The 24,390-nt window shown below is 38.5% G+C and overlaps 1 protein-coding gene across 1 annotated transcript in view; it reads left to right on the forward strand.

Annotated features, from left to right (window-relative positions):
* SSPN (sarcospan) overlaps positions 1-24,390 on the forward strand; it is a 40,703-nt gene that overhangs the window by 10,731 nt on the left and 5,582 nt on the right. Inside the window, exon 2 of the mRNA XM_082352290.1 lies at positions 19,782-19,868. Coding sequence (XP_082208416.1) covers positions 19,782-19,868 — 87 coding nt within the window. The remainder of the gene's footprint in view (positions 1-19,781; positions 19,869-24,390) is intronic.

Raw genomic sequence — 24,390 nt, forward strand, 5'->3', positions numbered from 1 at the left:
AACCACCACGCCACTAGGGATGCCCCTGAAAATTTTTTAAGTGAAACAAATGAACTGTAGTAGTTTATTTTTCCCACAAATAGGTAGCACTTCTACCCCTCGTGTCAATTCATGAGAAATGCTGAAACACAATTTTGTTTCTCTTATATTCTTTGAAAATGGATTATTTTGCAAAAGTAGGTACTTATAGAACCTATTGATGATTAGTTTCTGATAAGTTACCACAAGAGTGAGTTAGGTGGTTGATAAGCAACAGAACAGAAGCCTATCAATGAAAGAGTACCTACTTGTAAAACAGAAACCTTTCACATCTAGCCATTCTCCCTGTGTCTTTGCATATGCCAAGTGTGTTACCCCCAGGAGCTGTGTCTGGGAGAGGGCACACACACACACACACAACCAGCTACGATACAGTTGAAAAACCAAGTGTTAAGTTGGTGCTCTAAAGAAGGTGGCAGAGAGGAAGGTGTGATTCATCCTGTCCGGGCAGGATCAGAAAAGGCAAGGAGAGGGGGCCTGAAACTGCAGGAGGGGCCTCAACTTTGGAATAAAACACATGTGGGTAGAATCCCAGATCTACCATTTTCAAAAAATTTAGGTTATGATTTTTATTTTTATTTTTGTGTGAGTTTGAACAAGTATGGGCAATTCTATACAATCCTATGATTTTAATTATGAAAATTTCTAAGTATATAATAGCATAGACAGAATAATAAAGCAGCCTCAGGTTCATCAAGTTTTAATATTTTGTCATAATTGTTTTCATTTTTTTAAGAAAACATTGCAATATATTGAAGTCACCTGTTTCCTTTCTTAATCATATTCTCCTACCCCATCCTCCTTCTCCAGAGGTATCTACTATCCTGAATTTGATATCTGTCATGCCTATGAATGTTTTCATACTTTTTATATGTATATATCCATAACCAATAATTAACGTTGTTTACAATATTTTAAATTTTTTATAAATGGTAGCATAATATCTTTTTTCAATATTGTCTTTGAGATTTATTTATAATAGTTCATGGATATCATTCATTCATTTTTGCTATACTGTATTTCATTATAGGAATATACAACAATTAATTTATTCATTTTCCTGTTGATGAAAATTTAGGTTGTTTTCAAAAGATTATTTTTTTCTTGCAATTACAAACAGTGATACAATGGACATTCTATTCCATGGCTCTCTATACATATATTTCAAAGTTTTTAAAGGAACATTCCTAGGAATTGAATGATTGGGTCTTAAGATATAGGCATTTTCAACTTATTAGGTATTGCCAAATCAGTACCGCAAACCCAAAGTTGTACAAATCTACACTCCAGCAAGTCAGAATTTCCACTGATCTACATATATGCCAACTTTTGTTACTGTCAGACAATTTTAATTTTTAAAAAATCTTTTATTTTTTTAATTAACAAATTTTAATACAATTTTAAAAGGTTACTTTCCATTTATAGTTATTACAAAATACAGGCTATATTCCCCGTGTTGTACAATACATCCTGGAGCCTATCTTACACCTAACAGTTTGTGCCTCCCAACCCCCTCCCATATTGCCCCTCGACCCACACTGGTAACCACTAGTTTGTTCTATCTGTGACTCTGCTTCTTTTTTGTTATATTCATTAGTTTGTTGTATTTTTTAGATTCCACATATAAGTGATATCATACAGTATTTGTCTTTTGTCTTTCTCTGTTTGACTTATTTCACTTAGCATAATGCCCTTCAAGTCCATCCATGTTGCTGCAAGTGGCAAAATTTCATTATTTCTTATGGCCAAGTAGCAGACAATTTTAGTTTTTGCCTATCTTATTTGTATGCAATGATATCTTATTTTAATTTATATTTTTCTGATTACTGCTGGAGTTGAACATATATGTTTATTGACCATTTAATTATGTTTTCTATCCTTTATTTATTCAACAAATGTTTTCTATGAGTTGTTTCTCTCCTACTTATTGATTTATAAGATTTATTATCTTTGTTACTTAGCCTTTGTGGTTTTAGGTACTGCAAATATCTTCTCCTAGTTGGTATCATGTCTTTTACTTTTGTTTATGGTGGCTTTGTTGAGGAAAAGATTTAATTTTAATGTATTTACCTATATGAATATTTTTATGGTATATGCTTTGCTATATTTTAAAGAAATCTCCCCCTACTCCGAGGTCAAAAAGATATTTTTCTATATTGTTTTCTGAAAATGTTGAAGGTTTGCTTTTGTATTTATATCTTTAATCTAAGTGGTCTACTTTTTGCATATGGATGTGAGATCATGTCCAGATTTTATTTTTGGAGTGTTAATTGTCTTAGTACTGTAAATACTCAGTACTTTCACACTGATCTGCTATTTCCATTTATCATCTATCAAGTTTCCATATTAGATTTGAGGAGTGTGTCTGTGATCCTCTCCAATCCCATTGTTTTGTCTGTCACTCTGCTGATATCACACTGTCTGCATTAAAATAGCACTATAATGCATCTTGTTATAAAGGTGATGGCATAAGCAGCTCGCTCCCCCGAGCCCCATCTTCCCCGTACCCCCTACACTGGAAGGCAAAGTCTTAACCACTAGACTGCCAGGGAAGAATATAAATCCTATATATTTTAGAATTGGCTTCTCAAGTTCCAAGAAAAATACTTCTGGTATTTTCATTCAATTTGTACTTTCTATGCAAGCCAAGAATACCTCACCAGTTATTTGGGTTTTCTCTAATGTCCTATTTGCTTATCTTTTGATTATTGATTTCAACTGAATTGCTTTGTGCTCAGTTCATGTGCTTTTCATACTATCAATTCTTTGATATTATATGAGACTTACTTTGTGATCTAGTATGTGACTAATTTTTGTAAACATTCCACTTATGCTTGGAAAAAAAATGTGGATTCTGTCATTTTGAAATTTACAGTTTTGTATTCAATTTAAAAATCAAGCTTTTTAATCATGTTGTTTAATTTTCTACATCCTTACTAATATTTTTCAGCTTGATCTAAAGATTACTGAGAGATGTGTATTCAGATTTCCCAACATTAGATGAATCTATTTCTCCTTGTTTTCTTCCATTTTCATTAAACATTTTTAATCTACTTAATAACTACATACAAGATAATGATTATAAAATATTTCTTTAGTCTTAGGTTAATAGCTATTTTCTCGCATTAGAAAAATATATCATTCCATTGTCTCCTGACTTCAGTTATTGCTGCTAAGCAGTTTGGTAAATATCTAATTGTTGTTCCTTTATAGATAACATGCCTCTTTCCTCTGGTTGCTTTTCTGATTTTCTTTTTGTTTTTGAGGGTGCTGTAGTTTAGCTACAATGTGCCTACATGTGGATTTGATTATATGTTTCCTGAATCTAAGATTTTTGTGTCTTTCATCAACTTAGAAAAAAATTCAGCCATTATTTATTTTTTCCAATATTGTTTCCCTCTTCTCTTTAGTCACTTTGCCTGGAACTGCTATCAGATGTATGTTTGGACATTCTTGTTTTACTTTCCTTATTTCTCAACCTCTCTATTATGTTTCTTTTCTTTTTTTTAATATTTATTGTATTTATTTATTTGATTGTGCTGGGTCTTAGTTGCGGCAGGCGGGCTCCTTAGTTGCGGCTTGCCGGCTCCTCAGTTGTGGCATGCGAACTCTTATTTGCGGCATGCATGTGGGATCTAGTTCCCTGACCAGGGATCGAACCCGGGTCCCCCGCATTGAGAGCGTGAAGTCTTAACCACTGTGCCACCAGGGAAGTCCCTCTATTATGTTTCATCTCCCTGTGTCTCTCTGTGCTGTATTTTAGGTTATTTCTTCAGATATACCTTCTAGTTTACTATTCCCCTTTTCAGTTGACTTTAATCTGCCTGTTACCTGTCCAGGAGTTTTTAATTCCAATGATTTTATTTTTCATTTCTAGAACTCCTATTTTGTTGTTATTGTTGGTTTTTTTTTTTTTTTAAGTTTATTTATTTATTTATTTATGGCTGTGTTGGGTCTTCGTTTCTGTGCGAGGGCTTACCCCAGTTGCGGCAAGTGTGGGCCACTCTTCATCGTGGTGCGCGGGCCTCCCATCATCGCGGCCTCTCCTGCTGCGGAGCACAGGCTCCAGACGCGCAGGCTCAGCAGTTGTGGCCCACGGGGCCAGTTGCTCCGCGGCATGTGGGATCCTCCCAGACCAGGGCTCGAACCCGTGTCCCCTGCATCGGCAGGCAGACTCTCAACCACTGCGCCACCAGGGAAGCCCTGTTGGTTTTTTAATATATTCCTGGTGTCTTCAAAAGTGCCCTGCTCTTTATTCGTGTTTTCGATTCCTTCTTTCACATCTGTTTATTTTGAAGGTACTTTTTAATATGTTTAGTTATTTATTCAAATATGTTCACAGTAGATGGTTATGTAAAAAAATAGTTACAAATCACATATATAATATAAAATCATTTTGTAAACAAATAATATAGTTATATATTGAATGTACTTTTATAGGCTCTATTTGTTAGTTCTGCTATTTGAAATTCATGTGGCTTTAATTCTGAGAGAGAGAGAGAGAATGTGTGTGTGTACATGCATACAAACTTATATGCATGTGAGTGCTGGCCTTCACTAATGAATTGATTTTTCGTATGTTTGCTATAATTGGTCTGTGAGTTCATTTTCTAAGAGGCTTTATATGTGATAATTCGGTGTGGGCTATTTGAGGATGTAACCCTTCCAGATGGTTTGTCTTGCCAAGTGTCCCAATGATATCATGATCCAAGAGCCACCTTTTTTTTAAATTTACCTATTTATTATGGAAAATTTCAAGCATACTCAAAAGTAGATAAAATAGTATAATGAATGCCTATGGTCCCATCACTCAGCTTCAATAATTATTAAGTGATGATCAATGTTGCTTCATTTGTATATTCCTGTACTCCTTCCATACTCACACACCACACACTGGATTATTTTGAAGTAAATCCTGGATATTATATCATTTCATCTATAAATATTTCACTATGTAAGTCAAAAGATGAAGACTAAAAAATAATCAAAACAGCAATCACACCTAACAAGTTAACAATTTCTTAATAGGTTCAAATCAGAGTTCAAATATTCATGATTAACTCATGAATATTTCTTCACAGTTTGTCAAAATAAGGATCCCAATAAGATCCACGAACTGCAATTGGTTCATATATTCCTTATATCTCCTTTTCTCAAAGATTTACCTTTTCTCTCTTCCCTCTCTTTCTTCTTCCCTCCATCCTTCCCTCCCTCTCCCTCTTACAATTTATTTGTTGAAAAAAACAGTTGTTTTTTTTTTTCAGGGTCACTTTCATGTTACTTTCTACTTTCTCATCTTCATAGTTGCCAGGACTGTGCAAGTAGCAGAAAACTCTCAAAACCTCTACCCCACCTCATCAGCTGAGACAGAACAATTTTCTTGATGAATTTTAGTGCTAGTGGATTAATTATTTTCTAGTAGCCATTTAGGGTATAGCAGTTTAAGGGTGTAGCCACTTAGGGGCCTACATTTATGCCATGGTCTTGGTTCCACCCTTAGCCTATTGAAGCTCAGTGCATTTGAAAGTGTTTTTTGGGAGAAGGGTTTCATATAATTTAGTCCTTAATATTATGCAGAAATGGAACCTCTTGATGCTTTAAAAAATCTTCTTTGGATCAACTTGAAAGTTTCTTAACCTCTCTAAGTGACAGGGTTCTATAAAATGAGGTAAATTCTTTTTCTTATTACACTGTTTTAGGGAATAAATGAGCTAATGTATACAAAGTGGGTAATGCAAAAAGGGTACCCTTTCTGGGTAGAGAAGATCTTTGAGCAGAGTTTGAAGAATGAATATTACTGGATTCAAAATGGTTGAAGGAAGAGTACTATACCAGGATGATAAAGAAGTAAAAGGACATTTTAGCTCAAAGGCACAATTCTTGTCCTATGACTATTACGCCCAATTTTTATCCATAACCAACTTCATCGCTCCACAATTCTTTTGTTTGTGCTAATTCAGTCTTTTGAGGGTGTAACTGCAAAATTCCCAGCAGTTCCTGTAAAATATGTATCTTAGCATAGATACGCAAATCTGCATTGTAATATTAAAGTAAAACCCAAACTAAAGGGATTCTACTTGAATGTCTGCATGATAAGTCACGCACTAGGATAGTTGTCGGATTTTTCTCTCTGTTTTCTGTTAAGTGATTTGATGAAACACTCAGTTGTGAGATTCACTGGTTTAAAATTATGAGCTATTTGCAATCGTTTCAAGCAAGGTTTTTGAAACTTAGGAATTGTAGCAACTTTGTGCTGGCACATCTCTTGCAGATCTCCTTAGCTTTCCAGCCTTATTTTGGCAGGAACATCAAGGAAAGCACACTATATCCACAGGATTTGAGGGATTCAGGCTCCCTTCATCCAGCCGCTGGTCACAAGTTCCAACTCCTTTTTATCAGTTCCATCAGGATAGTTTTCTAGTATCTTCTAAAGCAACATAGGAGGTATAAGTGAACATCTGCAAAACACAATGTGTGCTAAGAAATAGGGCAGTCACTTTGTCCTTCGCACTCTTTTTGTGTTTGTACAACAGATCTGCCTAAACTACACAGCAATGCAAAGTACAATGCAACATTGGTTAAAAAATTTTTTTAAATACATATATAAAGTCTATCTTTCTATATATCATGAATTATACATATATAATCTTTCTATATGTAAAGATAGATTATATATAAAGATATATAGCTATATTAATATCAAAATAAAGATATAGATATAAAATTCTGGTTATTGGATAGTTTCAAATCATGATAAAACCCACCACTTGGAATTAGAAAGGATGTATTTTACCAAACAAAGGACTTCGGTCTGGTATGTAAGTGCTTCTTAACACTCCATACTTCTTGACCAACCAATCAGACCTTTTGTCACAGCAAAGCAGGTGAATCCATTCTCTGCTGCTGGCAATTGCATGAGCAATAATTTCCTGAAGTTCCTGAAGTTGCCTCATAAGTTCTTAGAAATTTTATTTCTACAATTTATTTTCCAAAGCAATCTAGATTTAAGAAAGCTCTAGGTGATGATAGACCTGCTTTTGTTTTTTAATTTAATCAATTAGCACATAAATCATTAATTTTGATTCAGTTGGAATGTCTTTGCATACTCATATATGAAAAGTCCATAGAGTTACAGTAATTACACAGAGATCTGTCAGGTATCAACTCCTCAGGCAAAAGGACAATGATAACAACAAAGGAGAAGAAAAAGATTGAGGGGATGTTACAGATGAGCTCAACTTAGGTGTGGTTCGGCAAGTGTCTTTTCTCTTTAGACTCTGCAAAGAAATAATTTTCTGTGAGAGAATTCGTCATCTAGAATTACCTTTTTGCTGAGAAATTTTGACCTGGATCTCTACCAGCTTCTTTAGAAAATAATCTTAACTTGCAAACTAAAGATTCCAAATTGTTCCCTCCAAGAAATATGTAGAAATGCACAGATGGGGATGTGTGTCATAACCCAAACTCTTCCTGGGCCAGGCGGAATTTAACCCTTAGATGAAGAGAGTATTTCTGTACTACAGCTCTTCATTGGCAACTTTTACTCTAATGGAAAAATAAAAATAGAAAGAGTAGAGCAATGAAGCTCTGGGGTTGTAGATTCCTAAGGCAGATGGAAAGGCATTGAATATCTTCCTAATATATTACAGGCCAAATAAAACACTCCTTAGCAAAACTGACTATCTATAAAAAGTTGTTGCTAGCTATAGTTTTATTTGTAGAAGAAAAAAGCTGCTATTTTGAGCTTAGTTTAATAAAAACCAAGAAGAAACATTTTTTCAAAATTATGATTAGTGTTCTAGGTTTTAATGCTTATACTGATGTTTGTAGTGTTTAGAAACAGATAGTTACAGTTTACCCCTCATCTTTTTTTTTCTTGCTGAAATTTATTTTTATTGAAGTATAGGTGATGTACAATATTACATAAGTTACAGGTGTACAAAATAGTGACTCACAACTTTTAAAGGTTATAGTTATTATAAAATATTGGCTATATTCCCTGTGTTGTACAGTATATCCTTGTAGCTGATTTTATACATAATATTGTGTACATCTTAATCCCCTACCCCTAGATTGCCCCCTCCCCGCCTCGCCACTGGTGACCAGTAGTTTGTTCTCTGTATCTGTGAGTCTGCTTCCTTTTTGTTATATTCACTAGTTTGTTGTATTTAGATTCCACATATAAGTGGTTATCATATAGTATTTGTCTTTCTCTGTCTGACTTATTTCACCTAGCATAATACCCTCCAAGCCCATCCATGTTGCTGCAAATGACAAAACTTCATTCTTTTTTTATGGCTGAGTAGTATTCCATTGTGTGTGTGTGTGTGTGTGTGTGTGTGTGTATATATATATATATATATCTCTCACATCTTCTTTAACCATTCGTCTGTTGATGGACACTTAGGTTGCTTCCATATCTTGGCAATTGTATTTAATGCTGCTGTGAACACTGGGGTGCATGTATCTTTTCAAATTAGTGTTTTTGTTTTTTTATGTATATATACCCAGGAGTGGAATTGCTGGATCATGTGGTAGTTCTATTTTTAGTTTTTTGAGAAACCTCCATACTGTTTTCCACAGTGGCTGCACCAATTTACATTCCCACCAGCAGTGTAGGAGAGTTCCCTTTTCTCTACATCCTTGCCAACATTTGTTATCTGTGTTCTCTTTGATGACAGCCATTCTGACAGGTGTGAGGTGATACATCATTGTGGTTTTGATTTGCATTTCCCTGATAATTAGCAATGTTAAGCATCTTCTTTTGTGCCTGTTGGCCATCTGCATTTCCTCTTTGGAAAAATGTCTATTCAGGTCTTCTGTCCATTTTTTGATCAGGTTGTTTGTTTTTTTGATGTTAAGTTGTATGAGCTGTTTATATATTTTGGATATTAACCCCTTATCCACCATATCATTTGCAAATATTTTCTCCCATTAAGCAGGTTGTCTTTTCATTTTGTAAATGGTTTCTTCGTTGTGCAAAAGCTTTTAAGTTTGATTAGGTGCCATTTGTTCATTTTTGCTTTTATTTCCTTTACTTTAGGAGACAGATCCAAAAAAATATTGCTACGTTTTATGCCAAAGAGTGTTCTGCCTATGTTTTCCTCTTGGAGTTTTATGGTTTCTTGTCTTACATTTAGGTCTTTAATCCATTTTCAGTTTATTTTTGTATATGGTGTTAGGGAGTGCTCTACTTTCATTCTTTTACATGTAGCTGTCCAGTTTTCCTGGCACCACTTATTGAAGAGACTGTCTTTTCTCCATTGTATATTCTTGCCTCTTTTGTTGTAGATTAATTGACCATAAGTATGTTACTCTCTCATCCTGATGTTCAATTCTGCCATAAATTCTGGTTGATTTGGAACCTTTACTTTTACATGCCTATCACTTTTGGAACTTCCTATTAATATCTGTGCACTAAGTGTGGCTGAAACAATTTCACTTTTTTTTAAAAAGTAATATTAATTTTGGATCTGTTATGGATAGAAAATATTTTTAGCTGAATGGCATTTTGTTTTCAGAAATTAAATGCTTATCTTTGTAAAGCAACAATACTGTTATCAGAGAAACATATACAGCTTGGTATGTTTACCAAGATTGGCATTTCCTGAGTAGTAGATAATAAACAGTCTTGTAGCAGAAAGGAAAAGACGCAGAAAAAGAAGTTTTATAACTCTCAGGTGTTTGCAAACTGTTTATGTTAACATTATTAGAGAGATTTTTGAAAAGTGGGTCCTTGCTATGAAAGCAAAAGTAGCCCAAGTCTCTCAATGAATGGATTCATTTATTTGACAAATTAGTATTGACTGCTTCATATGTGCTGGTACTATAATAAGCCTTCTACACATGCTGTCTTCTTTAATCTTCACAGCAATTTATGAAGTAGGCACTGTGGTTATCACCCCACAGATGATGAAACTGAGGCTCAAAGAGGTTAACTTGTCCAAGGCCAAAAGCAAAAAAGTGGTGGAGGTGGGTTCTGAACCGAGGTCTGTCAGATCCAGAGCTAAGAGATACTGCCCCAGTTTCTATCCTTTGGATGCAGCCCATTTTGCTGTAAACCTTTTTGTAGTTACCCTCTGTTGCCCCTTCTCTGGGGTCACGGATGTGTTCTCTTTTATAGAGCCTGTGAGGTCTTAGGCAGCTTATAGTGGATATGTGTTGTTGGAATAACATTCAACAAGGTTCTCATAAGAAACAATCTTGAGTCTACCGTCTTTTCTTAAGGGGTTGCTAGGATTACCAATTCATTTTTTAGGGAGAACATATCACTTTAAGGATTTATTGTTTGTATTTTGCTATTTACTATATGTCATGTTTGTGTGAAAAAGAAGCTATGATGGTAAGTGCTATGCTCTCCATAACTCTTCTCAACGACTGATACATTATATTTCTACTTATTCGTTTGTTTACGGTCTGCCTCTCCACTTTAAAGCATTGGTACTATCAAGGCAGCGACTTTTGTCTCTTCTGTTAACTGTGGTATCTCCAGAGTCTCAAAGAGTTTCTGGCACATGGTAGATACACAATGAAAACTTGTTAAATGAAGAGAATGAGATTATTTCTAAGATGTGAGAGAGGGCTACATTTATATATATTACTCATTTCAGCTCAAATTTCAGAGTAAGTTGTACTGGCACAGTTTGAGGTCATATGAGATGGAAAAAATAATACCTACTACCGTTCCAGGCACATTACTTATGATCCTTAAATTATAAAGTGTTATTTTTTCTATTTTATACATGATGAGACTGAGTCTCAAAGTCTGTGTCCCATTCCCTCAGCTTGGACAGTGTCTGGATCTCAAAGACTGGTCTTCGCATGATACCTCAGGACCAGGGCTTCCTGCCACCCCACACAGGAGAGGAGCAGATGATGGAAAGTTATCCAAATTTCTGCAGTTCTCACTTCACTTATAGGGCTGTCCAGATTCCTCTAGGGAGGCAACCGGGATGTGTAATGGTTAAGAGCCAGGCTCTGTACTCGGACACGTACAGCTTAGAGTTCTGTATTTGCTATGTGACCTCGAGCATAAAACCTTTCTGAGCTTTAGTTTCATCATCTATAAAATGGGCTAATAACAGCGACTTCGTCAAGGATTTTTATGAAGACCAAATGGGATAATTTACAAAGAGAGCTTAGTTTAATGCCTAGCACGTAAAACTGCTCAATATTAGCATTAAAATGTCAAACCATCTAGACTGGTTAATTAGTTTTTCTTACATAAATATAAAGACCACACCAAGTATCCATTGGTGCTAATAAAAAGTAGACTATGCGATATTTGTAACCAAGACAGTATGTGTGTTATCAATTCTAAACCTGCTTAAGTTGGTAATACATTTCTGACTCCTGAAATATACTCTAAATTTGGCCTACTGTAATAAATGTATGAGTGACTCTAATTGCAATAATAATTATGGTACTAATCACTACCAGTTATTCTCCAGCTATTTGTTACGGTATTATATCAGACCCTTTACTTGCATTATCATTAATCCTTGAATTAACCATCAAAAGAAGGCATTACTGTTTCCATTTCATAGATAAGGAAACCAAGGCTAAGAAGAATTAAATTGCTTTGTCCAAGATCATTTAGCTAGTAAAGCAGCAGGTCAAGATTCAGGCTCTAAAACCCACATTTCTTCCACTATGCAACACTGTCTCCTTGATTGTAGTTCTAGACTTGGTTTTAACAAAACTAAAGAAGCAGTAACCACCAGTTGAATGAACTGTTACTTGATGTTTCATGCTTTTGAGAGTTATTTTTACCTTTCTTACCTCATCTGATTATTTTTTAATCCTATTATCTTGCTTTTACCTTAAAATGCAATTTAAAATAATAATAATTAATAATAATAATAAATGTGGGGAGGGATGACTTCATCATTCTGCCATATTTAAATCCTATCTGATTAACACCAAACTTTCTGTTGTCTTTAAAAAGTAATGCACAGCAGGGGAAAAAAATCACAGTTGATTCAATGTCCCTTACATTATAGAAAGCATGATAGATTTTGATTAGTGACCAGGAAGGACGGCTTTGAATGAGCTGCTGTGGGCTGCTCATTTTTACACCTGGCCTAGCCTGGTCAGATGGCATTACCCATGGCAATCAATTTTCCTGTGCTTCAGTTTCTCTGCAAAGTGGGGCTTAAACTGTAAATTTCTAAAGAGCAATGACCATATCTTATTCTGCATATTCCTAGCGCCTACCACAATAAAAGTTGTTGAGCTCGACTCAGCTGGGGTGGCCGTGAATAACAAGATCTCAAAGATTACGTTGCCACGATTCTTACTCCATTTTCACAAATTAGGACCTGAGTACTAGGATTTCTCGCTGGCTCACTCCCCTGCACCTTTATACTGATTCTGTAGGCTGGTTTCAGGGATTCCAAACAACTAATAAAGAGTAATGTGCCAAACTTTACTCTTTAGTTACAAACTAATCCCACTTGGTAACCAGATGCTTCTAAAATAAGAGGAGGGACTCCAATGGGCAGACAGTGTGGTAGGGGTGCGAGGTGCCTAGGGCACCTCTGATGGGCTCGTGAAAGCTGATTGTGCACATCCCTTCCCAACCCTGTGCTCAGTGACTTCACATCAGTAGCTTGAAAGCAGCGCTGGTAGAAGTATTTATACCATGGAAATTAGCAAGTGCTACAAATAGCAGCTCCCACCCCTACAGCTGGTTGTTAAACGTTTACCAGCACACCGATGGAGAGATGGTCCAGTTTTGGATGATTGCTTTGCTTTGGCTTGCAGTGGAGTGGGCTTTGCCTGTCAACAGTAGCAGAGTGCCACATCACACTAAGTGATGATTTAGAGATGCTCCCAAACCATCAACCACACTCGCTGAGGCCACGGGCTCTAGAATGAGGTCATATTTAAGAAGTGATGAAGACGAAGGATTTTTCCCTCCAATTTTAAGGAATTTTGCTACAATAGCCATGACTAAATTTATTTATGGGGAAACTGTTGTTGTTACATCCCATTATTACTTATAATAAACAACTCTTCTATAGGAATCTCCACTAGTCAGTGTATAACTCCTAACCCCTAACCGTTCAGATAAAACCCATACTAGGCGTCAGCATTTAGAAGACTATGTTTTTAGCTTAGACTAGTGGTTCTCAAAGTGTGGCCTTATTTATTAGAAATGCAAATTCTCGGTCTCCACCCCAGACCTATTGGATCAAAAATTCTGGAGATAAGGGAGTTTTCACCAAGCCCTCCAAGTAACTCTGAACCACTAGCTTAGACATTGTCTTACCAGAGGCAGTGGCAATGAGAATCTAGTAAAAATGCTTAAGTTATGCTAAAATATTCTATCCCATCCTTCTGAAATCTTGATCCAATAAACATCCTTTAATAGACTCTCATGAAATATTCTTTTGTATATTATTTAAATCTCTGATAAACTATGTATTAATAAGCAGTTCTCCTGAGTGAGACTGCATTCATTTGACATATTGCAATATATCTATCATTTGTTGAAAATTATTTCTAATACTCTACCTTAAATTCTATTAAATAGGTGAAAACCCATAGAAATTCTCTTAAGAAATATCCAGAGAAATACGTACAGTTCTGCCACATCTCGTGTTGATCAACTGGCTGTGCAAATATGAGAGGAGAGTTCATCTTGTTACTATATTGACTGAAATAAAGCACTTTAAATACAAAGGTGAACATTGATTAACTAACAGAAATAGAGTCACATTTCAGGTACACAAATGAAAGGGGGGGATGGAAGGAGAAGAGAAACCTTGAAAGACATTTGACAGGGGAGGTTGTATTCTCCAGATAGCCCTGTCAAGCAGCTCTGTCAACAACAAAAAGAAGAAAACAAATAAATTGGAGGTTGCGTGAATGTCACAAGACCAGAATATAAATATGACATGGAGCGAAGTAAATACCAATAATTCGCATTCTCACAGAATGTTTTAGGGTGATACCTTCTAGCTATGCCAAAATGAAAAGGAAAAAAATGAGATGTAGGTAAATCTCCAAGAGCTGGGTCCATCCACCATTCACTTTTTATTCATAATAAGCCAATCCTCAAAAGGTACAACTGCAGGAATAAAACAAACAAAGTGTGACAAGACTCAGGACTCGTACATCTAGAAATGGATTTAACATTCAGAGAACATTTCAACTCTGCTTAACTTTCTAACTCTCAAGAGAGAATGCAGTCTTCACTCTGAGCAGACAAAGAACATCTTTAGACAGAATGTGGAGTTTGCGACTTAGGTTTTCTCTTCTTGCTAAACAGATTGCAGAACCATGCATCCAAAAACAGGTTTAAAATGATGGGATTTTGTTCTTTTTTTCACTAAAAAAATCTTTTCAAGCTTTTCTTATCAACATAATTATCCATCTGTACATGAACTAAATGTTCACAAGCTCTTCAGGGCTAGCTGCCCTTTCAGCACTAGTTTTCCCAGTGCCACCCACATCTTGTCTGGTTTTGTGTTCAGTGATACCACCTGTCCGCCCCTGGTCCAATGGGTGCCTTCTTGAAAATCTTATGTAACTGCCTTTTTCCTCTTCCATGGGCCTCACCTCACCATATCCAGTGGAAGCCCTGGCCCAGAATCCAAGAATGTTGTCCCAGAGAGGCCTGGCGAGTATCACTACTCATTAACAAGAGCTCCTCCTTCCCCGCCCTGGGAAGCCAGAACACCCTGTCTTCCTGGTGCGCCCACGTCCTGCCCACTCAGAAAACAAGACCCTTAGTCTGGCATGAGAAATCTGGTTTCCTCCCCGTGGCCATAAAGCCTTCAGTTTTAAGTGTTCAGTAAATACTACTCTTCTATAAAGTGCTTGCATTCTAAACTCCAATAAACTCTCTGATAAAGAAGTATTGTTCCAATACGCAAATCTGTAGGTAAGAAAATGAACTCCCCACCCCCTCCCAGGGCTGATTGAGCCCTATCAGAAGGCCAAGAAATTAAAATATGTTGGATTGGGACTTCCCTGGTGGCGCAGTGGTTAAGACTCCTCGCTCCCAATGCAGGGGGCCCGGGTTTGATCCCTGGTCAGGGAACTAGATGCCACACGCATGCCGCAACTAAGAGTTAGCAAGCCGCAGCGAAGGGGCCCACCTGCCAAACTAAGACCCGGCACAACCAAATAAATAAATAATAAATATTAAAATAAAATAAAATATGTTGGATTGATCCAGGCTTTATAGCAAATATCCTACACTAGGACCTAGAAGTGAAACTTCCAAAAATCCAGAAGGATGATCAGTTTCATAGTATTTAGACATGTCATGATGTACAACCAAAGTTATACGAAGTGTATTTGAGATGCTTTCTATTCAAACTATTCAATGGTTCTTCATAACTGGGTAACTTCCTTGGCCTTTTTTTGTTTTCCCTAGACTGTTTCTGGGTGATCCAGCATTTCTGATGGTTTCCATTGCTTTAAGGGGTTATGTTCAGCTAAGACCCCTTTCCTGAGTTCTAGGCCCACGTGTCTGCGATTTGAGTTCATGTGGGCATTATCGGTTTCCATTCCCATTCTGCTCTTCCTCTTGTATCTTGTGCCTTACTAAACGTGAACTCCATCCACCTGGCAGCTCAAGTCAGGTAGCTGAGCACCTTGCTTACTCCTCCCTCTCATTCAGCCCTCACCTCTAATCAGTTCTTAGAGCCTTGGATTCTGCTTCCTTAACATCACTCAAACACACCTACTCTCGGTCCCTACTGCTACCTGAGCTCAGGCACTCATCATTTCTCCATAGATGGAGAACAGCCTCCCAGCTGGTCTTCCCTTCCCAATCCATTCTTCACAGCCGGAAAGACCATTCTAAAAGGCAACGATGATCACATGATTCCCTTGCTTCAAATGTCCTAGATTGAAATAAAAGTTCCTTGTGACCTACTTCCTGCCCATCTCTACAAGCTCACCTTTGGCTTTTTCTTCTCCCATCCTCTGCACCAGAGCTCTGGGAGACCTCAGTGTTTCCTCTGTATTTCTCCATGCTTTTGTACTCACTAGTACTTGCTCTACTCTTCCTAACATCCTTCTGCTTAATTTCTGCTTACCTTTCAAAATCCATCTTCCTCCATGAAGTTTCTTCAAGTTGCCTTCAGGTTAATCACCCCTTCAGTGTATTACAGCAGACACGGTCCTAAAACTTACATGGTATTGTAACTTCACTCTCCTCTCTTTCCCACTGAACTGAGAGCTCCTTGAAGGCTGAGACTGGTTTTTCACCGCTCAGTTCCTGGAGCTGTTAAAAGAGTCTGGCCTCAAAAAGAGTTCTGTCGACTGACTAAGTGAAATACTCTAGAGTGAGGTTATATGTTCTTGTGCAACTTCTTGCTGGAAACCAGGCTAAATTAAGGCTTCACAGAAGTAGACACTACTGAAGTAGAAAAATTTGTTCAAGGAAGGCAGAGTCAGATTTTTAAGATACTGGTCATTTAGGCTCGATTGTTGGAATGTGTCTCTCATGAAGCCAAAGGGAGAGTTTTGGCAATTGCCAACTTCACAATAGCCTCTAGGGACAAAGATAGTTATGTAGGAGAGAGCCTGACCCCGTGCACCTGCAGACAGATGCTAACAAGTGAGCCCAGGCACGTACTTAGGGATCTAACCATCCCCACAAGCAAGTTTAGAAGCTTCCATTGGGTTTCTTGCCAATAAACAAAAAAAAAGGTCTTTCTTCCATTGTTTTAGTTCTGCAAATTCTTTTTTTTTAAAGCATTTTTAAAATTTTACTTATTTATTTTCTTTATATTTTTGGCTGCTTCGGGTCTTAGTTGCAGCTCGAGGGGTCTTCAATGAGACACGAGGGGTCTTTTCGTTGCAGCGTGGACTCTCTGTTGTGGCGTGCAGGCTTCTCTCTAGTTGTGGCGGGCGGGTTTTCTCTCTCTAGTTGTGGCTCGTGGGTTCCAGAGTGCGTGGGCTCTGTAGTTTGTGGCACATGGGCTCTCTCGTTGAGGCGTGCAAGCTCAGCAGTCGTGGTGTGCGGACTTAGTTGCCCCGCAGCACGTGGGATCTTAGTTCCCTGACCAGGGATCGAACCCGCGTCCCCTGAATTGGAAGGTGGATTCTTTACCACTGGGAAGTCCCTAGTTCCGTAAATTCTTAATTTGAAAATACATAGTAAGCCATTACAGGCCTTATCAAACTTATACCTCAATTAGATATATTGGTTAGATATATTTTTAAAAGAGTTTTGAAAAGGAACTTCATCCCTGCCTTGGAAATATGGCCACGTTGTGGGTTACACAAACAACTTCAGTGTCATTACCTCCACATCTGCCGGTGCTCTGCTGAAAAGCTGTCTCTGTGGGTCCTATCTGCTTTGTTTTCTACCCAGCCCTCTCCAGCCCACGCTTTGTCTCTGGAACTAGGAATGTCATCTCTGCTTTTAACCATCAGCCTGTCCTAATGGTGGAAAACCCTGAAAACAGCCTGTACTCAAGGAAGGCTTGGCTTCTGGCTTCACAGTCCAGTGGAAACCTAAACCTGCAACTTGGGAACCAGTGAGGGCACAAGCCACTTATTGATTTTGTAATCAAGGGGAGAATAGGATAGAGGTGCTACCTTAAAATGTTGTGTTGGCTTTGTAAATAAACAGCTCTACCACCCTAGCAGGTCTGAGGTTCAAAGCTGGCCCTGGGGGTAGGAGTTATGAGTACCACCAAACCAGCCATCTAATGACTTGCTGGGTGACTCTTAGCCATCCTTCCAACATCGTCTCTAGGAAAATTGTGCTTATCAGAAAATGCAATTCTGTTGCTTATGTTTTTCATCCTAAAGTAGAACTTAGCAACCTTTTAAGGTTTCCAAAGTTGAGTGTGAATAGGTATGCTTTGATTAGAAACTCTAAATCACAGTTTAAGAAACTCCAATGCACCACTAAAAAGAAAATCAAATCGAGTAGGTTTTATATACCACATCTTCTTTATCCATTCATCTGTCGCTGGACACTTAGGTTGCTTCCATGTCTTGGCCATTGTAAATAGAGCTGCAATGAACATTGGGGTGTGTGTATCTTTTCGAACTAGTGTTTTCTCTGGATATATATATATATATATATATATATATATATATATATATATATAATGGAACATTATTCAGCCATAAAAAGGAATGAAATAATGCCATTTGCAACAATGGATGGACCTAGAGATTATCACATTAAGTGAAGTAAGTCAGACAGAGAAAGCAAAATATCATATGATATGACTTATATGTGGACTCTTAAAGATGATATAAATGAACTTATTTACAAGCCAGAAATAGACTCACAGACATAGAAAACAAACTTATGGTTACCAGAGGGGATAGCGGGGGGTGAGGGGGTAGATAAACTAGGAGTTTGGGATTAGCAGATACACACTACTGTATATAAAGTAGGTAAACAACAAGGACCTATTGTATCACATAGGGAACTATATTCAATGTCTTGTAATAATCTATAACGGAAAAGAACCTAAATATATATATAAATAACTGAATCACTTTGCTGTACACCTGAAGCTAACGCAACATTGTAAATTAACTACACTTCGATTTAAAAAATTGTTTTAAAAATGGAGTATGTTTTCTCTCAAAGTTGCCATGCCTCCTGCCAGCCTTCTTTGGGTCAGGTGCACCTCCCCACTCTTTCCATCACTGACATTCAAGAACTTGGAGATGGCTTTCTATTTCTCCCACTCCAGTGTCCTCCCACTGGTCATGCAATAGCCAAGATGTATACATTTTACTTTTACTACACCTTTCCTCTCACCTCTTTCTCTGACTTTGCCCACCACCCTCTGAGCTCTGGCTCACCTGATAGATTAATCTTGCTTAGATTAGTAAAATAAGATTCTGATGTTCTCATCGCCAACCCACCCAACACCACTGCTCATTTTCCAGAAATATGTCTTGAATCATGTCATTCCCCTGCTCAGAAATGTTCAAGGGAACCCCACTACTTCCTAAATCAGTTCTACATCCCCAGACTTTCCACCTACATTTTCTGCTCTATATTTTGTTATTTCAACTGTAGATACATGTTTGCTATTCTTTCCACACACGGTCCTGCGTCCGCTTATGCTCATACTGTTTCACCCAAGCTACCTGGTTTGAGGGCTGGTTCCATCATTTACTAGCTTTGTGCTTCTGTTTCCTCATTTATAATATGAGGGTCATAATAGCACCTACTTCATAGGGGTTTGTGCTGATTACTTGAAGAAATCCATACAAAGGCCTTAGAAGAGCCGCAGCACAAAGTAAGTATTCAGTAACTGGTAGTGATCATTATTATTATCACCATCCCTTTCAAGGACCATTTCAAATCCACCTCTTTAGTGAAGGCTTTTTTAATTGCCCAATTCAATGTTATTTTTTTCTTCTTTTTGTACTTCTCTGAATAGCATTTGACACAGAATGCCCTGCCTTAGAATAGTGTGTGCACTTATCGTGGCCTGGCCTGGACCGTACAGTTACTGAGGTTGAGGAAATTTTGTTCATCATTGTATGCGCTGAAGGACCTTGTACAGCACCTGGCACATCAAAAGGACTTAATAAATACTGGCTAAATTGAAATAAATTGATTTTCCTAGTTTTAAAACTCTGTTCCACAAGCTGAGGAAAAATAGCACATAAAGATAAGCAAATGAAATGAACACCTTGATAACAAGGACGTTACTGGTGAAAGACACTGAGATTGATGTCATTAGAATGCACAGCTTTCCTTGATAACAACCTTTCATCCCTGTTCTCCATTGCAGGTCTGCTTAGTGGCCTATCTTGGTTTGTTTATGCTTTGTGTCTCCTATCAAGTTGACGAACGGACATGTATCCAGTTTGCCATGAAAGTAAGTTGTCATTTTTCTTTCTCTTTTATCATCACATAGAAGGAAACACGAGTACAAAATTAAGGAGGACTTTTTAAGGGGTTGTATATCTGATTATTCTAGAAATTGCATTTTTAGACAGGCCAAAAAATGTTTTAGGAGGGCATTCATCCAGGCCCCAAAGGTAATGCTGATTTATTTTTTTTTAAGTCTTAATTTCCATGAACTGGATTGGCACGGAGCATATGAAATGCCCTCCAATGCCCTTAAAAGGAAAACTGAAAATTCATCAGTTCAGCAAAACACTTGGCCAGGGAAAAAGTATCTATATCAGTGCCCACTTCCCCATATTGGGGTTTTTTTTTAAGAATGTTTTAATAATGAAGCAGTCTAAGTGTATTTCCCTTGGTAGGTGGGATCACTGAGACAGAAAAAGTACATTGGGTGCATCCAAATGACCTGTGCCAAGAATCTGAGGGCAAAGGCAGGAGGTTGGGGTATGCTTGGTTTAACAAGTGTGTGTGCCTTTCCTTGAGTGCCTTTTTTTTTTTAGAGACACTGCGTTTGGTTGGAGCCAATTCAAGTACACAGCATTTTCACTGCACAGTAGAATCTGCTCCAAAGGGAAACACAGACACACCCTTTCAGAGTTTAGGGAGATAAACACCCCACTCAGAAATCAGAGTTAGTAGAAATCAAATTCCTACATTTTCTTTCAACTCCTGTAGCAGAGAACAAAAAGCTTTCTGTAATGTTGGTTTTGTTTTGTTTTGTTTTTGGGGTCTAGTCACATTGTCTCTTTTCTTCTATAAGAAAACACATAAAAACTGGATACTCTTTTGTAAGATGTTAGTATATTCTAGTATATTGATATAAAAGCTATTGACATAAAAAAGCAATGTGCTCATATATACATACATATATATATATTTAAGTCATGTCATAAAAGAGTAATTAGTGAATAAAATATTCAAATTATTTTAACTAGCAAAAAGAAACTGGCTACACAAAATGTATGCTATGATCCTACGGAAATTAAACAAATAGCTCTTATGTGCATAGAAAAAATAGTTTCTCTGAGTGGTGGGATTATACCTACATTGTGTAGTCTTTTTCTTCAATTTTGAGATGTTCTTCAATAGTTAGATGTAACTCTTCTAATTTAAAAATTTAATGGATGCTATTTTAAAAATTGATAGAGTTACAATTTTGGTGGATATGCCCCCTGCCCCGACCTTGAAAATTTTACTTTTTCTGTCTGAGGGTGTCCCTTAAAAGAAGGCCAGATAGAGCAGACATCAGTGCGTGTTTATTTTTTTGGTAGAAGTCTGAATAAACTGCAAGGCTTAGTGATAATTTTTTTTTTTAAAGCCTAGTAAGAAATGATCTGTTAAATTATGGGAATTTCATTCATTAGGTAAAAAGGGCTCTAAACTAGGTTCACCAGTTTCTGTGAAATGCCCTCATCCCCCTCTCCACCATGATCCCAGCAAACAGCAGAAACATCTTCACAGAGGCCCCTAAAGCCATCTCAACGTCTGCATTTAAAATAAGGAGCAAGGACAAAAAAATTAAAAAATAAAAAAGTCACTGCCAATGTCAGCCAGACTGAGAATTCACCACTAGGAAGATCTCATTAACTATCTTTTTTTTTCACCTGTGACAGACACTGACAAATACAGAGGTACTTTTCTCTTCTTCTGAATGTGACCTTTAGTGATGCTTGCTGCCAGCTCTCTAAGGTGCCCACTATATTACCTTCAGGTCGAAAATGAGCTCCGTCAATCTCCAGGTTTTCCAAAGGCACAGCAGGTTACAGCGGACTTCCCTTGTGCTCCTCACATCATTTGGGGGAGAAGGAATAAAATGCATCTTCATGAGGTGTTTCTCACTAGCAAAACCGCATTTTAGTGCTTACGTGTTGATAACCCTGGACCAAGCTTTGGTGGCGAATTTATTTCCTTCTGTTGAACGCCCAGATAGTCAGGACAAGCAATACAGGGGTGATGCCCGCGCTTACTGCAGCCTGTGCTAGCGCGCGCGCGCGTGTGCACACCCACACACCCACACACGCCCACACACTTCCCTTTTCCTTACAGACAGTGGCCACGGGGGCTTGTCTTTTCATCTCAAGCTAGCACAGTCTTCTCTGGCGGCCCTTTGGCAAGCCCTGTAAGCCGCCGGCGCCTTCCATCTTTCTCCCCGGGCTCTGCTCCCAAGTTCTGCTCCTGGGCTCGGCGGGCCATCCGGCCGCTGATTGGGCCTCCTGCCTATCCTCTTGGCCCTGTTTTCTCGGGGCTCACCTTGATGATTTTCAGAAACGTGTCTGGTTCGTGTGCGTGCAAAAACACTCCGGGGCACATTCCCCACGAGGGCATTGCAGGCGCAGTGGCCCGGGGCCCACATCCAGGAGGCCCCCGGGCTACCTCCGCAGCCTCCTGCACATCGAGGAGCAGAGGGGCTTTACCATGCCTGCCACCGGGAAGGTAATTAAATCGAAGCCGAACCGCCCTCCTCCCGAAGGCTCTGAACGTTGAAGCGGCGGCCGGGTACCAATTAGAGGCGGCGAGCGCGGGGCGCGCCCGGGCGCTGGGGTTACATAAGCGCCGGGGGCGCCCGCCTCCGCCCGCTGCGCAGTGCCGGCCGCCCGGACTGACACAGGCAAGACAGATGCGTCCCGAGCCCCGCTGGTATCAAAATATATTTGCTGGCCTTCCCAAGGTCATCGTTAACACTCTTCTTGATAGTTATTCGTGCCGTATAGGTAAAACAAGACACTTGATTTTACATTACAGATTCTGACCCAGAAGCTTGTTGCTGTCAGCTGAGTTAAAAGCCGCGAAGGAAAAATGCTACAGCGCTGCAGATGTAGCCCACAGGCTTTGGCCGATCAAATCTATATTTATGTCTTGAAATGGATAAGAAACTTGATTCCGTGGCTCACTCTTGCTTACTTGGCCCGATGCTTTCCTGCAGTGGGAGAGGCAGAATCACAATGTGTGAGCTAATGCACCAATGAAAATGTATTCATATTTAAAGGAGCTGAGGAGCATGGCTTTTGTTTGTGCTCTTGAGGCTTCTAGCATATTTAAGATGCTCAATTAAAAGTGAGCAGTCTCTGTGCTTGTGTAAATGTGCACGTCCTTTCTACAAGCCAAGGGTGTGTTGTTACTCCCACGTGACATAGAATAACACAAAGCCAGTATAGGGTTGATATCCTAAAAGTCCTGAGAACTGGCAGCTCTTTCCAGGGCTACTAATGTGTTTATTCATTTCAAGAATACTTAAATAGTGCTACTGCCTACCAGCCACCGTTCTAAGCCCTTTACATGTATCAATTCTTTTGATCCTTAGAGTAATCCTGTGACTTAGGTGCTAGATGAAGAAACAAAGGTACCCATGCGATTGATTTAATTTGCCCAAGGTTCATAGTTATGGAGGAGAGAACCGGGATTCTCACTCAGGCTGTCTGCTCCCCAGTCCATGCCTGTAACCATCACCAGGCACTGCTGTGTACTTGGTAGAAGTCTTGGGCAAATCTTTTGCTCTTTGGGCCCAAAAGTTATCTTTTAAGAAGAGACAAAACTCTCATTTCAGCAAACGGATTTTTGTGATGGTTATGAGAGAATATTTTTTGCAGCTATTTGAATAATTTACAGATCGAGAATGAGGGATTATTGTCATTGTTTCAAGATAATGCCCTGGTGGATGTTATAGAAATTCTCTATCTTAAGGATGAGTGTGTGGGAGAGAGTTATGACAGGACCTCCGTAGTCCCATCCACTGATGGCAATAAAGTGTATGAAGAAAACTCCAACTGGGGCCATTCTGCTAAGCAGATGACTCTCAGGTGAAAAATTATCCCTTAATTTGGGCCCTCCCTGCTGGCATAGTCACTCATGTCTCTGTGTTCCCAGAGCAAATAGTTCCCAGTTCCCTGACGCCGGCACTGGAAATGCAGCTGCCATGGGCAGGCACGCACGACACGGCCAGCACAATTTAATTTGGCCCTTGGCATCAAGAGTTTGAAGTCAGTCGTCGCCTGAATATTTCAAAACAACCCAGAATAATTCAAATATTCTGCCCCAATGGCCCCACAAAATAAATCCATACTTTTTAGCCCAAGAACTACTTTTTTTTTTTTTTTTTTTTTGCAGAAAATATGGCCACTGAAAATTTGGGTGACAGGCAGGACCAAGGTGATGCATTCAATAGCACAGATTAAATATTTCCTCTTAAATTTTTGAAACGGTGCCACTGTGTGTTTTTCTGGTTCCCTTCCTCCAAGGGAGGCTAAACGTGTTCAGTATAAGTTATCCTTGTTATGTCCCTGAGATAGATGTTTCCATAAACTGTTTCACAGATGAAGAAATGTGGGTTGTATTTGACAATCCTTCGTAAGATTTGAAAATGAAAAAGAGAGTGCGTGTTTAAGATATTTTTGATGAGAAGATCCAAAGAACCCCTGCACTCTTTCCTTGTGCAGCCATAGGAAGATGAAACGGGTCCACTCTCTTCCTGTGTCCGCAGTGAAGCTTCCAAG

This window comes from Balaenoptera borealis (assembly GCF_965194805.1).
Source record: "Balaenoptera borealis genome assembly, chromosome: 13".
Taxonomy (NCBI): Eukaryota; Metazoa; Chordata; class Mammalia; order Artiodactyla; family Balaenopteridae; genus Balaenoptera; species Balaenoptera borealis.